Source organism: Apis florea, unplaced genomic scaffold (genome assembly GCF_048593485.1).
Source record: "Apis florea isolate Af1SG1 unplaced genomic scaffold, ASM4859348v1 contig_2495_pilon, whole genome shotgun sequence".
NCBI lineage: Eukaryota > Metazoa > Arthropoda > Insecta > Hymenoptera > Apidae > Apis > Apis florea.
In genome coordinates this window covers 4,325,840-4,343,057 of record NW_028256595.1, presented here as the reverse complement: position 1 = coordinate 4,343,057, position 17,218 = coordinate 4,325,840, and the positions used below count along the sequence as shown (strand labels likewise).

The 17,218-nt window shown below is 46.4% G+C and overlaps 1 protein-coding gene across 1 annotated transcript in view; it reads left to right on the top strand.

Moving 5' to 3' along the window:
* Positions 1 to 17,218, top strand: part of LOC100866116 (cell adhesion molecule Dscam2) — a 115,336-nt gene that overhangs the window by 55,014 nt on the left and 43,104 nt on the right. Inside the window, exons 3-5 of the mRNA XM_086906828.1 lie at positions 1,729 to 2,049; positions 3,545 to 3,706; positions 13,248 to 13,397. Of these exons, the coding sequence (XP_086762954.1) occupies positions 1,729 to 2,049; positions 3,545 to 3,706; positions 13,248 to 13,397 (633 nt within the window). The remainder of the gene's footprint in view (positions 1 to 1,728; positions 2,050 to 3,544; positions 3,707 to 13,247; positions 13,398 to 17,218) is intronic.

Below are 17,218 nucleotides of genomic sequence, written 5' to 3'. Positions count from 1 at the left end.
GACAATTTCGTGGAGGGTGTTCTATCTGATTTGGCCGGACGAAAACAGGGACAACAACAAGGGCTTGAGAATATATATATATATACATAGAAAGAGAGAGAGGGAGAGGAGTTCGTGGAAAGGAAACGAGAGGAGAAACGAGAGAGGAAACGGTTGGGGAGTGGTAAATGATACGAGTGAGGGGGAGTGGTAAATGTTGCAATCGGAACGCGATGCGGTGTTGAAGGCGACGTTTCGCGCGCCATTCAACGTACGTGGATGCGCGTACGTGCGCGTTTTATCGTTCAAGGGAAGATGGTTCTGTTATCGTTATTCGGCTACCCCCAAAATGGTTTTGTTATCCCTTCTTTTGTCGTCGTTTCGAATCGAAGACGCGTGTTGGGTATGGAATGATGGTGGCTCGATCGCGGAAATCGATCGATTTTTTCCTTCTCCTCCCCTCCCCCCCCTCTTTTTTTTTTTTGAAAGTGAAACTTAAAGTTTTTACGGCTGATTAAAACGTTCCATCAAATCTTTCAAATCAGTCAGTCAAAAGGATATTTTTCACATTACGAGTTCGTCTCGCGCTCGAGAGACGAACTTGCTCCATTGGATTCCGATGAATGCAAATGATTTCGCGCGCGCGAACCGTAATAACTGACATGACGAAGATCGAATATGATCGATCTCGCTGTTATTGGTTGCGCGTTCACTGCGACCAACCGTTTACCACCTACTATATATATATACATATATGTGAGTGTATGTATTTCGCAATATAAACTGCTTACCACAGATGCGCAAGAAAATATCGAAGAAGCAGTTGCAAAAGCGACTGCTCGAGCTTACTTTCGTGAAAAGAGAATATCGGGGAAACCAATTGTTTCTTTATCCGATCGAATATCCTTATTGATTCGATTCGCTTTTGGATGAATTATTCGTTTAGAGAAGAATGGCGTAACCCTCTTTCGATATATATATAAACTTCATCCGTAGATACATCGTTTTTAAGATCGGCATTCGAAGCATTGGACGATTGATCGCCTTTCGGTCGCTTTCTACCTATTCGCGAAACGGAGTCTCTCCGTTCTCTCAATTTGTCATAAAACTACGACGAGGAAACAAACGAGATATTTTAATCAAACTATTCTCTATTCTCTTTATATATATATATATATATATATATATATATATATATATATATATATATATATATTATTCGTATCTGGATAAAAGTAATCATAGCAGTCACCCCGTTGAAATAGATACTACATTCTCAACACGGTAGATAGCTTCCTTTTTAAGAGCAATTGTATTTAATTCCTCCCTTAGGATCCATAAAACGTTTTTCCCTTTCTCCACGTAATAATGGACGGAATACCTTTACCCCGGAATAATTGGATAACGTATACACACACGCGCGCGCACACACACACACACACACGGATTTATGTACACAAATTTATCGAACAACCGGACGGCACGATTCATCGTTCTTATACTCGGCGATATATACACGGGTTGATGTATAATCAACACCGTTCCGAATATCCTCCCCTCGAATTCTCGTCACGGACCACCAACAATCATCCTCTTGGGATAAATTCAATTTCAGAGAAATTAACGCGAGAGAATCTCGGGCACACGTTCTCCCCCCCCTTCCCATTAACCCGACAAATTATCTCTCCTCTCGAAGATTCGTCGATTTTCCGCGCCGTTCTCTAAAACGCGGCGCGATCCATGTTGCAGGGCGGGGAGTGGTGCTGGACAGTCAGGGGCCTGTGCTGATCTCGGAGCCGCGCTCCTCGGTCGAATTCTCGAACGAGACCGGGGCCATGATCCATTGCTCGGCCCAGGGCAGCCCGTTGCCGAGGATTGATTGGCTTATGGGGGACGAGTCGCCGGTCCTCCCCATACCTCACATACGCGAGATGCTGGTCAACGGTTCCATGTACTTTTTGCCCTTCGGAGCGGAGACCTACCGACACGACGTCCACTCGGCCGTGTACAGATGTCAAGCCTCGAACAGCGTCGGTAGGGTGTTGGGCCGTGAAATCACGGTGAAGGCCGGTGAGTACCTTTATTTCTTCGCTTCCCACCGACCCCCTTTCTTCGCTTTCTTCCTCTCCACGAGTCGCAGTTACTTTTACTTCACTTTCACCACGATTCTTGTTCTTGCTCTCTTCTTTCTTTTCTTTCCTTCCAGTACGTTGCTTTTTCTCCCGCCCCCCTTCTTTTTTTTAATGCAAATTTCGCACGAAATAAGCGCGCACCGAGGATAACGAGCGATATAGCTAAGCGATCACCGCTTCTGCTTGCAGAGGGGAGTGCAAAATCGTTTGGACAAAGATCCTCCTCCTCCTCCTCCTTCTCTTCTGTAGTGTAGAGAAACCGCGATGGGGTAATCTGAGGGGAAAAATTGCCGGAGAATGTTTCCGGGAGAGTATTCGTGGCTCGCAATTACGCCATCGAATGAACGAGCTACTACCCTCCCTTACCTACGAGTTTAGCGAGTGATTCGTTCCATCGGTGTCGGGCCGTGGACATTTTGTAGCGCCCCGTTTTCTCGATTCCATTCGATTGTTTCAAGACAGCCAGAAGATATCGCGGAATCCTTTTCGGGGGTGCGTTAATCGCGTTATCTATCTCGCGTAGATCTTTCCTCGTATATTTCGAACGGAAGGATGATCGGTGCTCGAAAGAAGCGAGCTGCGACTGCAACGTTTGCAAGCGGCCAAGACCAAGTTCTGCCGATCTTTTCGCCTCGTGTTTCACCCGGGGACGAACGGAAGGTTTGTGCGCGTGCGATTCACTGAAAATGGACAAGGAAAAACTGGAGGCCGAAAGATTTCGTTTCTTTTGGGGGAACGCAGAAACTCAGGGAGGGAACTCAAAATCACTTATCGCTCGTTTACCGGCTCGTGAATGGGAGGGAATTTCTGGAAAGAATCGCGCGGAGTTGCATTCTGCGCGACGAGAGAGAAGGAGGAGGAAAGGGGAGGGGGGGTGTAGATTGTACCCGGAGAACGAGGACGCGAGAGGGAGGCACTAATTACCGAAAGCACGGGTCGCAGACTGAGGTTGAAAAGCGGCGTTGTTCGCGAGCAGAATAACGTCTCTGTAATAGAAAATGCGTAGTGCATTATATTGTTATTGGAGTTAACGACGACGAGGAGAGGCTTGCGCTCGAGGATATCTGGCCGTGAGAGCTGGCGTTCAGCTTTCGTCGTTCCTCTTGTGCGAATATCGATGTCTGGGTAAAAAAAACCGGTAGGATTTGAACAATAATCGCGCTGGGACGCAAGGAGGCCAGAACTCGAATCCGTATATATAAATTCTCCTAAATTCTTTTCTCCTTCTTTTCTCTTTCTTTCTTTCTTTCTTTCCACCCCCTTTCTTTACCCTTTACTTTGACATTTTCCTTCTGATTATGCAACTCACTTTTTCCTTCTCCCTCCCTTCTTCGTTTCATTACGCGTTATTTCGCGAGAGAGGAGCTGTTAACGCCGTTATCGTTCCTTTCCTCGGAAAGCTGACGTCACAACCTTCTCTTTTTTTTTTCCAGTCGTGCGTCAAAAGTACGAGGTTCAAGTGCGAGACGCCTACGTCCTACCTGGAAATACCGGTGTGCTCAGGTGCGAAATACCGACTTTCGTTAAGGAATACGTGGCAGTCACGTCCTGGGTTCGAGATTCTGCCTACAACATCTTTCCTACGCCGAAGAGCGGTGAGTGAAATCGCGGAATCAAATTTTGGCACGGTTTTTCTCGAGTTCGAACATCGAGACGCGTTGAGTCTGAATTTTAAAAAAAAAAAAAAAAAACGATTAATTCAAAGTTTTGTCGAAGAGAATCCACACAGCGCTTCGAATTTTTATTTTTATTTTTTCCTCTCCTTCTTTTTTTCCCGGTTTTAACCATTTGTAATTACGATCGAGCTCGTTAACGCGAATGATGTTCACCAACTCCAATTGAGACGGTACAACGGACAATTAATTCACGCGTCATCGATATCGAGACAATGGAGGGACGGAGGGAACAAAGGAGGGATATTTTCTCGGAACGGAATAAAAGCGATTCGGCACGCGTTCGAAAAGGGGGGCCCTTATCGTAGTATCGTCGTGTATACCGATGTCACGTCTCGGTGCACGTGATTGCCAAGTTTTTGACGTTTACATCCCCCGCCTCCTCCTCCTCCTCCCGCGCTGCCGCTGCTGTGAAGAGGCAACGTAAAAATGGCGTACCGATAAAAGCCGTACGTAGGAGTCTGATAAATTGGAGCCACTTTTTTGCCCGCTTCCTCCCCCCCTCGTTTGTGTACCGCGACCGAACACGCGCGCGGAGCAAAAAGAGCCCCGCCGTGCACACACCACGCTGATATAAGCCGCTCTGGTCAATATCCGAGTTAATTAGAGTCTGAGGGGGCCATTCGAGTATCCGCGTATATACGCATTAACGTGGTGGTCGCCCCCTCCTATCCTAAGCCCACCATGAATTGTGGTGTATTACGCGTGGGAAAAGAGAAAGGGATGGGGAAGGGGGGAGGCTTCGTCATAGCGCAGTATGCGAAAGAGTTTTTACGAGTACGGGGAACGAGCGTACGAGAAAGATTCGAAAATCCAAATCGCGATGACAATCGCGAACAACAGTTTCGGCATTTTTTTTTTTTTTTTTTTTTTTGTTCTTCGAGAAATCGTTCTTTGGGATCGATTTCTCCATATAATTTGCGCCGCGTCTCTTCCCTGATGGAAGAATTGGAACCTCTTGGACGAGAGAGAGGAGAATCACGAAATTACGTAGTAAAGGAAGGAAGTTGGACGAAAGGAGAGGCTGTTCGTTTGATCACAAACGGGCGTTGATTGAATGCGATGCCCGTTAAATTTTACGACTTTTATCTCATCTCCCAACTTCTCTTCTTTCCTCCCCGTCGTAATCGTAACACGGCCTGCATCGAGAATTATCGGTTTAACGGTCATAATTGTTTGCCGAAAGGTTTAGATCGGATTCAGAGAGATGATATGTTGCAACGCATGTTCTCTCCCGTTTAATCTCTCTTTTATCCTCCATCCTCGCTGTTTTTTTCTTTCTTTCGCCCTTTTTTTCGTACCCCCGTCTTCGTACCTTACCTCGAGTCTTCCTTCGTTCCTTCGTTTTCGAAGGTTCCGCTGAAAACTCGATAGTAGTTCGCTCGCCTCTGCCGCCTCGTTCCCTCTCGAACGGATTATACCGAATAAACGAGAACTTTCTCGCGTCGACTGATCTGCACGCGACTAAAAACTTTTCCGAGTGATTCGTTTCCCATTCAGACGCGACCGTCCCCTCTCTTCCCACGCCCTTCCATTTCCTCTCCCATCGTAAGATTGGATTTTCCTGGTCCAGACGTCGCCCGCTACGACGATACGATCGCGCTATTCGATTTAATCCTAACGTTTGTCATCAGGGAAGCGAAGTCAAACTGGCCGACAATGCGTGCAATTAAAATAGACGCTCTTTGCGCGAATAAATCGGTTAACGATTAGTATAATAAGTGGAAAGAAACGTTCGTCTCTGAGTAAGTGGGGATGGAAGGTTGGTGGTGAAAGGATAGGCGTTCAGATTTCGAGTGGATTTTGAAAATGGAAATTGCTCGAGCACAGGTGGGGAGAGTTTTAAGAGCGATGGCGGAACAAATTTCGGTCGAAGTTTCGGAGGAGAGTTTTGCAGTTGGAGAACGGTCTCGCGATACTGAAGGTTATAGCTCGAAATACAGACGTTCAGTACTTCGTCGAATCGAGTCTTATTCGTGTCTCTGATACTCGTCTCAGACTCTCTTCTTTGCTCGACAACAATTTCCTACCGAAGGAGGAATTTGACGAGGATCTAGCTACTCGGGTTATAATAGAGCAGTTCGACAAAGCGAACGATCTCCTCTAATAAAGGAGATCTCCCTCCCTAATCGATTCTTCCTACTTTCGCGAGTCTTTTCTTCTCTTTTCTTTTTCCTTTCTTATTTTTTATCGACATTATTCGACCGGTTAATATCATTTCTAGAAAAGTATCACGAACATTGGATAAATGGAGATTCGAGGAATAAAAATTAGGGGAAACAGAGATTATATCTCGCGATCATCGACCCGAGGTCGCGAAATATCGACCCGAAGTAGTCACGACTTTAATAATTGCTTCGCGATATCGGAGGAGAAAGTCGTGATAAGATTTCTCCGCCTTGGTGGTCGATCCTCTTTCGATAGAAGCGTGGAACCCTCCTCTTCTTCCTCACGATTCTCCATTTTCTTCACCGCTCTTGATTTATTCGTTGCATCGAAATGCGTTTATTTTTAGCCTCGTTCGTGGAGCTCGTCGAGGATCAAGGATCAAGGTTCAATTTTTATCGATTCGTTAATACAACGCAACGATTCGTATCCCTTGTATTATGTGTGTGTGTGTGAGAGAGAAAGAGAGAGAGAGAGAGAGTATCGACGAGGGTCTCTCCTCGAGGATTAAAGTGCAGCGAACATCGGGGGCATGTAGATGCAGATAGTCGAGAGACTACAGTGCAGCTCAAACACGGCGTCCGGCCACAATGCAAATTCGCCTCGAGGGGGAGGGGAAGAGCGGAGAGGAGGCTGATCTCCCAACTATCTTTTGCCAGTGTACGATACCCTTTTCCACCTGACCCTGCATTTCTCCATTTCCACTGTCGATGCGAATTTGCCTATCGTTTTTTTGTTTCTTTTATTTTTTTTTTTTTTTTTTTTCCTCTTTCCTTCGACACTGTACTCGTCCTACTCGGTTCGTCGTTGATTCGCTGCGTGCACGATCTTTCGAATTTAAATGGATTTAATTCCGAGCAGAAAGCGGTTACATAATTATCGAGATGGAACCAGGCGAGTTAGAGTTGGAGCGCAGGAAGGAATTGTACGAATTCTCTGTCCCCTTTGTTTGCTTCTTCATCGATCGAATTTATGATCATTTTCGTCGTCAAAGTTTTTCGAGCTAAACTGTTTTCTTTCTCTCTTTCCTTCCAAGGAAGGTCTCGAAGGAAGGTCTCTTGAACGGGAAGAAAAATGGTTGTTATCCGATTGAGATTTCACACCGCGTAAATCGAAGGGAAAACAGTTCATGACGTTCGGTGTTTGTGCGCGGCGTGCAAGCCCGAAGCGACGACGCCGGAACGATATCGCTTCGTGATAACAGCTCCCGGCTGTTTTCATTCACAGCACTCGCCGGTTCACAGACTTTTGCGACTACTAGACAAACCTCGAAAGTTACTCGTTTGTAAGCTTCTCGGCCAAATCCGGACTTCACACCTCTTCCTCCGCTCTTAATACGCCGCGGATCAATTTTCGTCTTCCTTTTCTCTCTCTCTCTCTCTCTCTCTTTTCGATTCTCCTAAATTAATTATCCATTCCCATTAATTAATTATTGCTGTAACAAATTTCAAGCGTAACGAAACGAGGAAGAATTCGAAAGGTGGGAAAATGTTCGCTTCCTCTCCTTTTCCGGAGGAAAATTCGGGTTCACTTAGCGACTTTACGACGAAATTTTTCAGCGTGGATCCTGCGGAGGATCGGAGCCGGTAAATAGGCGACGACAGTTTGCAGTTTCGAACAGCTTAAAACGAAAGTTTTTCCATGGCGAGGGTCGGGTCTCTTCCGGAGGGGGAGGGGAAAAGTTTGCCAGAATCGTGGAGGAGGAATAACAGGGGCGCGTGAAAAAAACGAACGCGCCGGGATATCGATTTATCGCGACAAACTTTTCTACGTCGGTTCTACGCGCTATCTCCTAAAGATATCCTCGACGATTTCAAAAATCACGGCTATCGGCGGGATGGTGGAAGTCGGGGCTTTCAACAAATCGAAAACGGTCCCGAGATCGTTTCTCGCAAGCGAAGTTTCACACAAAAGCGAAGAAGATCATCGATCCGATTTCAACTATTTTCGCGATGACATCTCCATCCACGATGGAGTATTTCCATCGTGCTCGATGCCCCGGTTTAATCCGCGAAACGTTGCCTTGAAAGCCGATTCGAATCACGATCGATCTGATTCGAGAGAGAGAGAGAGAGAGAAGTTTGTAATTCTTGAAAAAATGAACGGAGGGAAAATGAATTTTTTCCTTCGAATCGGAACAATTCGGTGGTGGGAGTTCGGCGCGATTTGGCGCCGATTGCGCGTCGAAATCGTCGAGCGGAAGCTGTCGCGGCGGAAAAGAAAAGAAAATTTATACGAGGAAAGTTGGCGCGAGTTTGAACCGTGCGCCAGATTCATAACTCCGATAATCGAACGACGTGGAGGAGATCCGTCGTTGATTTATCGCGATGCGCGACTCGAAAAAACGCCAACGATTTCCCTTCGAAAACGCGAGGATCTCGTGTTTCGCGGAAACGCTACTCCGACTGTTCTACATCCCGAGTTGGAAAAGCAAAGTTTCGAGCTCGAAACGCGTTTCGATAATAATCGAGAATAAGATAATCGTTTACGAGTATTCTTATCATTTCGCTCGTAATTTCGTATATACTCGCGTGAAATATATCGTATAAGCTTGATCTCGAATACGATATTCAAGTTCGTTGCGAATCGGGATATTATTCGTTTAAACTCGATAACAATATACTCGATCGCGAAAAACAGTCGGGTTCTTTGATCTAGCTTATCGCTGCTATCCCTTGATACGATGTTGTTCTATATACAAGAGGGGACGAAATAAAAAAATATATATATATATATATAGACACGTATATATTTACTATACGCCGTCTGACAATTTGCCGGCGTCTCGATATGTTCGAGCAGTACGTTAACACGAATACACAGGCTGCCGCCGGTATCCCTCTCGTGTCGGAACAATACGCGTTCACCTGGTATTTTCGCCAGGATTAAATACTCGAGCGACTAAAAGCGCTCGCCGCTGCTCGTGCATTCGCTCGCGTGCCATTGTATTCTCAATTTCGCGTCCCAGCCGGGGAGGGACGAGAGGGAAAAGAAGGGAGGAGGAGGAGGAGCGCGTATCCTGCGCGTATCCCATACAGGATGGGGCGGGAAACGGGCTACTGCCTCTCGCGAAACCGATGCTTTTAGAATTATTACACCGGGCTAAATGGCATTTCAAATGGTTAATGGGTATTAAAAAAAATGTTTCGTTTGACCCGGGGGCGGGGATATCTCTGCCATCTCTATTCACGCGTGCGTTACGAAATGATGGTGATCCTCCTCCTCGAGAGGATTGAATCCGCGAAATCGGTTCGTGGGAGCCGACCCATCGTCGCCCCCTCCTCCTCGTGGCGTTCACCATTTTCGGGCGAAGAGAGCGCTCCTCCTCATAGTTCAGCAGCGAGAATACAGCACCGGTTCTCCTATTCTGCCGTTCCGCCGCGGTCGGCTTATTCGAGCATATTATTCCGCGTATGTACGTGGAAAAATATTCGCGTGGTCGAACCGGCTGGTTAAATCCTGCGCCATCAGCCAAATAGACCGGTCTGTCGTTTCACCGCGTGGCAACCTACGTACGCCTCTCTCCTCCATACCCCGTCGGACTTGCGCTAGTCCCTTTTGCGCCACCACCAGTCCATTACCCTTATTAGCGCGAAATTCCAGTGGCGAGGGTGAAACAAAATTTTCCAGTCGAGAGGAGGAGGAGGAGGAGGGAGAGGAGAGTTCAGAGTGGAGACATACATCCTCGTTCGAGTCCTCTCATTGATGAATGAATGAATGAATGAATGAATTCGAGGATCGAGAGGGAATGGAACAACGTCGAAACGATTAAAACGAGTTTTGTATTTCGTTTGGAAAAGCCTCGATTCTCGAAGAACACGATTGCTAGTCACCTAGACCTGAGTCACCAAAGTTCACCAAGAGACGGCGGAGAGTGGGGGATAGGGAATAGTTAACGTTCGCCTGGCTGGTTCCGATACTTTCGATACTCGGTTATCGATTTTCGTAAGCTGTTGTTCGCGCTATACCCAGCCGATAAATTATTTCGACGAGTTTATAGAGAGCGACGGATCGATTAATTTGTGCGGGTTAACAAGTGGCCGAACAAATTGTTGTTGGATTTGTCTTTCCTTTTTTTTTTTTTTTTTAACCGTTCGAGTTTCGTTCGATCGTGAGATATCGATGAGTAATCGATCAAGCCTCGTCCTTTGAAAATTCTTAGCGTTCGAGATCTATGCATCTACCGACGCGACACCGGATTCTCTTCATTTCTCTCTCTCTCTCTCTTCTCCCTCCCCCCTTCTCGAACTCGAAGAAACTCGGTTAACGAGTCGCGTAACGGCGAGTTTTTTTTTCTCGTCGAAACGAGGCGTGAAACCGTCTTCGCCGGTTAATTTGCTGGATAATAAAATTTCCGCACGGCGTCTGGCCACGACGTATGCAAATACGAGAATGCGGACCGTTGAGACATTTTTATAGAAAGCCTCCTCCTCCTCCTCGTTTCCATCCCTTTTTGGACGCGGTCGTGGAATCTCGTGCGCGCATCCAGATATAACCACACTTATTATTTCCATCCTCGCCACGCGTTATAAACGCGTTTCAACGGTTGAAATTCCGAGCAATTTCCTCGGAGGATAATGCAATACAGGGTTGGGGGGAGGGACAGGGTAATGCAACGAAATATTGACACTGGTGGTGCGCGCTGGTGGAATCAACGGTAGAGCAGGAGAGGGAGCAGGGGGGAGGGGAAAGGGTGGACGAGAGAGGGGGAACGAAGAGAGGTCGGGACAACGAATATGAATACTGTATCGAAGCAAATGTAGTCGTTTATAGTAGTCGAGGTGTGAACACGCGGGCAAAAACATTTTCGCGCGATGCATTTTCTACCGCCGTCACGCACGGCGAACCGACACGCACACATACACGCGGCCAAGCTGCGTTGAAAATGGTCACGGAAGAAGGGAATTTACGTAATATATTTCGTGTCGGAGAAAAAAGCAGGGAAAAATAGCGGCTAAAGCGTTCCCTCTTTGTGTCGCGTCACTCGTGCAACGATTTCGCGTAATTTACATTAGAAGGCCCGTATCGTCCCTTCCCTTTCGAACTCCCTTCCCCACCCTCCTCCACGCGTAATCAAATCGTTCCGCGAAACCGATCCAAAATTTCTATTAGCCCGTCGTGATACGCGCGATATACGATCCTTTTTTCCACCTGTGAATTCAAACGTGTGTTTCGTTGGAAAAAAAAAGAAAAAAAAAAAAAGAAAAAAGAAAAATACCCGTGAATTTCGAGAGCGTTCGATCTTCGAAAGATCCTCTCTATGATTCTCGGTTCGAATCACGCTACATTCGGAATATTCTATCGTGCGCGTCATCTCGCTTGTTGAATTTTCGCGCACACCTGGTATCAATCAGGGAGTCTCGGGGGCTTGTTTCGACTAGTCGGTCGCGTGTTCTCTCGCTAATGGTTGTATTCAACCGTATTAAGTTAACTCGGAACGAGTTATGTTTGGAACATCGTTTTCCTCTGTGTATGTGCGCGCGCGCATAATGCCGCTCGCATAAAGCAGCTTGTATTCCGTTAATCCGATAAGGCTCGGAGCGTTTGAAACGGGAAAGGGTGGGACGGGGGTGGGGGTGGGGGGTAAAAGGGAATAATTAGCCCAGATTCGGAATCGATTTAACAGAAACAATAATCTTATTTACATCCCCGTTTCGCTTTATAAATAATAAATCAGATATCTCCTCCTTCCCCCTCTAAATCCCAGCGTTATTCGCGCTTCGAATGCGTAATAATCGTCTTAAACCGAGGAGGAAAGGAAGGGGGGTAAAAATTGGAATGAATATTTTCCGTTTAATCGACAAATTTGCCGTGAGCGTGCGAGACGGACCCGAAAAAAAAAAGAAAAATGAAAGCGAGAGAGAGAGAGAGAGAGAGAGGGAGGAGGGAGAAAAACTGATTAATACCGCGTGAAAACAACGTGACATTGGGCTATATTTTTTTCCCAACCCTTCCCGCGAAAGGCAACGGCGAGCGACCGGGCAGCACCGGCGAGGACGCGGGTTACACGATTGATGCACAGCTAACTCGCGAGATTTTTTTTTACGAGCATCGATCCGGCACACGACCGTACGGGATTAACCGGTGGCGGCCGCGCATCCCCTCGGGCCACAACCCTCTCCCTCTCCCACTCCCTCCCCCCTCGCCCGCATAAAACGGCGCGCGTTATTTCGGTCAAACAGGCAAGCGATGCGCCCAGACAACGGGAAATTTTCATTTCGCGGCCACCCCCGCTTAATGGCCGGCGTTTCCCTCCATTAAACGGGCCGGGCCTAGTTTTTCCAAATCATTTTTTCACCGTTCCATTTCTTTTTTCTTTTCTTTTTTTTTTTTTTCTTTTTTTTTTTTTTCCTTTTTTTCATTATCATTCCACGATTTACGAACACGCGCGCATAACGGTCCGGGCAACGGGCAGCAACGGGCAGAATTTTCCATTAAAGGAATTTGCATATTAATGGAACCGAGCGGGGTGGGGGAGGAAGGTGGAATGAGCGGGAGAGGAGGGGGGGGTAGTAAGCTGCGGGGACCACGATTGGCCCGGTATTTCGATGAGGAGAAAAGAGGGAGGGGGGAATAGAGAGGAAAAAAACGAGAGCTAGGTGTTAAGGGGATAGAGGGATAGGCACAGGTGTTTCACCTGATTTCTATGTCATATCGATTTTTCTCGATATATATATATATATATCTGTGTATGTGTGTGTGTGTGTGTGTGTGTGTGTTTATATATCGTACTCGCGGGCGAGAAATGTTTCGAATGAAAATCGAAGGTGTTATTGTATTACCATTGGTTTTTTTCGTGAAAGAATAGGGACGCGTGAAGGTCAACCTTGTTTTTCTAAACGGAATCATATGTTTTTTTTTAATTTTTTTTTTTTTTTTTTTTTTTACATCGATCGTACGAAAAGTATTATTTAATCCACGTATGATTAAAAATTATTAATTTAACGGATATTTTTTCGGTAAATAAATTTTTGTAAAATTTTTTTTTTTTCTTTTTCCTTACTTTTCGCGTAACAAATTTTATTTAAATTCGAATTGAAATGTTTATTATTGAATAATAGGCATACACGAATAGTGTGTGGTAGACTTTTATATGGAGAATATCGAGCTGCATCTGTTGATCGTGTATCAAAAAAAAAAAAAAAAAGAGAGAAACACGGTCGATCTTCACCATTCAACTTTTATTTTTTATTTTTACGATTTTTCACAGAGACATAAATCTGTGAAAAAGATCGATCGATCGGGCGATCTCTATCGACTAAAAAAGAATCTTTCAGAAATGGTTAATTCGTTTCAGATGACAGACATCACATGCTGCCGACCGGGGAGCTGCTGGTGTTCTCGGTGACATCGTCCGACGCCCAGTCGAGCTATCGTTGCAGGACCGTGCACCGTGTCACCGGCGACACCGTGGAAAGTTCCTCGTACGCGAGGCTCGTGGTCACCGGTAAGTTTTCAACACGCGACCCGCGTATCGTTCAATCACAGACGGTCGAACTTTCGCCCCGTTGAATATTTAATGGCTGCAAGTGCACGCTTGAAATTTCGTGTAAACCATCGCTATGCGTCGACTGGAAACGCGTCAATAATTGCGCTCTCTTTCTCTCTCTTTCTCTCTCTAATCGTTTGTTTCTTACGCAACGTTTCCAGGGCAGTAGGGAATTCGTGGCTGTTTATGCAAATTGAATAGAGAGAGAGAGAGAGATAGAGGGGCAGGGATTACGCAATGGGAGAACGTTGGTTTATTGGTTAAATAAGCGATGAATTATGAAATGGTTTAAACTCGAACTCGTCCATTAAAATTCTAGTATCCGCATCGCCGAATAACGGTCTAAATCGTTTGAATTGGATTATTCGCGTGTTCCTCTTTCCGATAACGATAAATTTAACAACGCGTTGGTCACAAGTTGGTGTAGATTTTTTTAGTAAGGGATCTTAGAAGCTGGCCAATCACGTTCGTTCGGATCGTGGGAAATGAATTCGAAAGGATCTTAAAATGAAATCGTGAAATACAGATATAGCGAGTATCGGAGTGTGCCACTTGACTCCGGATGAAGTTGACGCGGCATAAATAGAAACTTCAAAGTTGATAATTGCACAGGTACGAGAGCTCACTCGCTTCACTCGATAATTGAATTTTACAATAAATTTCGTTTTACGCAACGAATAATCCAATTCTAAAATCTACTTGATTAAATTTATCCCAAAATTGTTCCTTCGACGCTTATTGTCATTTAACATACATCAATATCATGAATTAATATCGGAAGAGAGGGTGGTCACAACTCGTTCCCGTAACTCTCGTCTTCTTCGAAACGAAAGGATTCGAGACGTCAAAATCGTCACGAAACCCATGAAAAATCCTCCTCTCCTCGGAAAGAGCGAGGTACGTGGGCGACCATTCATTTCTCGTATCCAGGGAGGGGAACGCATCCACTTAAACACGAGCGTTTATACAACGATCTCACGCATATCTTTTGCATAGTAAATCGCGATGCATTGTTGCGCGTTTCCGCGGAACAGGCAGCCGCTAACCGCGTGGTCGGTTAGTAGAGCGTTGCGTGCGCGGCCCACTCGCGGCTTTCTTCATGAATAAATCATGAAACACCCGAAATGCTAATGGTCGAAACGTCCGCCATGGGTCGTCGGATGTTTCTCCACCGGGAGAGAGTGGCTCGAGTCGTAAACAAAACGCGAGGAAGGGAGGGAGGGAGGGGGGGGGGGAGGGCCAACATCGGTCGAAAATACGAGCTGATGATTCCGAATGGCCAGCCTTCACGCGCACTCGTCCCCCCTGTTCTGCCTGTTACCCATAAATAGGTTATAACCTAATTACGCCCATTGTCGCCGTGCGGTCACCGTGCGACGTTTCCGCGGAGTTTCTGCGTTGTGTGTACGCGTTCCAATTGTCGTTTTATTAGAAACGGATCCACCGTTGTTCGTGCGATCCCCGGAACACGAAGGAACACCGCTCCGTGAGAAAATGAAACGCGTGATGTATTTTGACGATTTTATTCTCGTTGTAATTCGTTCGTAACCAAACTTTGAGAATCCGCCCCTTAGTTGGAAGTTTGTTTTTATTATATTGCTTTAAGGATAAAGATCGGAATTGCTCGAGACGAATTTGTGAAAAAAATCCGCGAAGCATCCCCCTTGGCGGGGAAGTAATAATAATCATGGAGGATCGAGTTTCCTTATCGGTACAGCGATATCGATGTAGGTACAGGGGGAGCTGAGGTGGGGATTATTTAAGCGATCCGTAATCAACCCTTGTTAACGATCCAGCCGCGAACACGATGGTTCATCGGCACGTTTCATCCCGGAGAGAGAGTTGCTGATTCATAAGACGTAAAATGGGTCGGACGCGGGATGAACGGGTGGAACAATAGTTGGCTAATGATCAAAGTGCAAGCTGAGATGCACTCTGGAAACGGAGAAGATACGGAATCGAATGCGAGATGAACGTATTGTACGTTAGTCGTGCACCGACCATCTTGTGCGAAATCACGGGAGTTTGTTGTTGGCGAAGCAAAAAGGTCGAAGAAAAAATTTTTCGGAGATTTCGCCTAGAGGAGTAAAGGAAAAAAAAAAAAAAAAAAATAAGAAAAAGTAAGTCCTTTAACAATAAAATTTATTTTCTCTGAGATTTCTTCTTGCCGCTACGTCGTGGCGCGAAGTGGTTCAAAGTTGAAAATTACACTTCTTGCCCCCCGCATAATCTATCGTCACACCGAAACAAGAAGGTTAAACCTCAAAGGCGACAAGAAAGACGGTGGTAACCTCGAAAGTTTCCTACCGTTATGACCCAATGTCGCCTCGATACGTCGCATGCAACGCGTGAAAATACTACTCCTCGGGGAGGGCGAGTCAGAGTGGAGATAAGGTGGAGGAGAGGAGAAATTAATTGATTTCGAGGCAAGATCGCAAGGCGAGACGCAAGTTTGGGGTGGTTCCCATCGGCGCCCCTCCATCACTGTAACCTGTCGTTTCCACTTTTTATCATAACCACACCGCCATTATCCGGCTTGGCATTTTTCGCAAGCTTTCACCCGCTACTTGCCATCCTCGTCGCATTAAAGTTAGAATGCCACGCCGCGCGGCGTCATATTTAGGAAAGCGCCGCCTTTTAAGCCGGCCTGTCCATTAAAAAACAGCGTGATGGCCGGATAAACCGCGCCGAGTCGTCGTCGTCCTCGTCTCGTTTTTAAAACCGAATGGTGGCATTCCTTGAAAATCTTGATTGCAACGCTGCGTTTTCGCTCTCTCTCTTCGAGCGTAATGGAGCGTGGTCGATCCGCGTGCTGGATCCCCTTCCCGATGTCCTTCCATCGGCCACGAGTGGATGATTCGAAACGAAATCGCCGGATGGGAAGAAATACGAGGACGAGTAGTGGTGGCTTCTTGCTCGGTGGAAAGTTTAATCCTCCCTCGCTCTCCCTCCGTTTAAACGTTTACCTTCTTGAAACGGGTGTGTTTTCACGCTGGAAATGCGCGAATCCACTGTTTCGGGGATATCGAGAAACGTGTCGTTGCTGTCGATTCGCGTTAATAATTCGCGAGGGAGAAGAAGTTGGATGGAAAGCCTGTTTCTTTCCTTTGTGCCGAACGATCGAGGGGAGAAACGTTGATCGAAACGCTGGAATCGAAAGAACGAACGAATGTTGTCAGCGAATGTATACACAACGGACAATCCGGTTAGGCGAATCGTTAGGCAAATTTCAAAAGTTGCGCGTCCTCGGCTTTCGATCGATTATTCGATATTCTGGTGGTGATTTAATTCGATTTCGCGACCATTTTGGAGGAGGGAAATGGAAAAAGTTGGAGAAATCGAGAGATCGAGTTTAAACCGAGCATCGAATTAACAGGTTATCCCCATCCCCTCGGCAGCAGTTTAGCATCTTCCCTTTTTATCCTCGAGTGTCCGGTTTTTGCGCGGCGGGAAGAAGCTGGAAGATAGTCACGAGGATTTCCCTGGGCGAAGAAAAGCGGTGGATACTTTTACCGGTCTCGGTGGAAAATCCAAAGCGGATAACTCACGCCCCGGAACGCTTAGCCGGGTAGGCGAGGAACACCAGCCAAAAAGTTTGTTTTATTCACGATTTACGGACGGGCAGCCGCCGCGCTTGGTGCCGTGCGAGACTCATAAAAGCTGGCTAACCTGGAATGAAACTCGTTCGGGGGGGGGGGGGGGGGGAGATCGGTTGTCGCGTTGATTCAAAACAAAAAACGCTATAAAATTCATCGATAGGTCGAACTATCTCTCTTTCC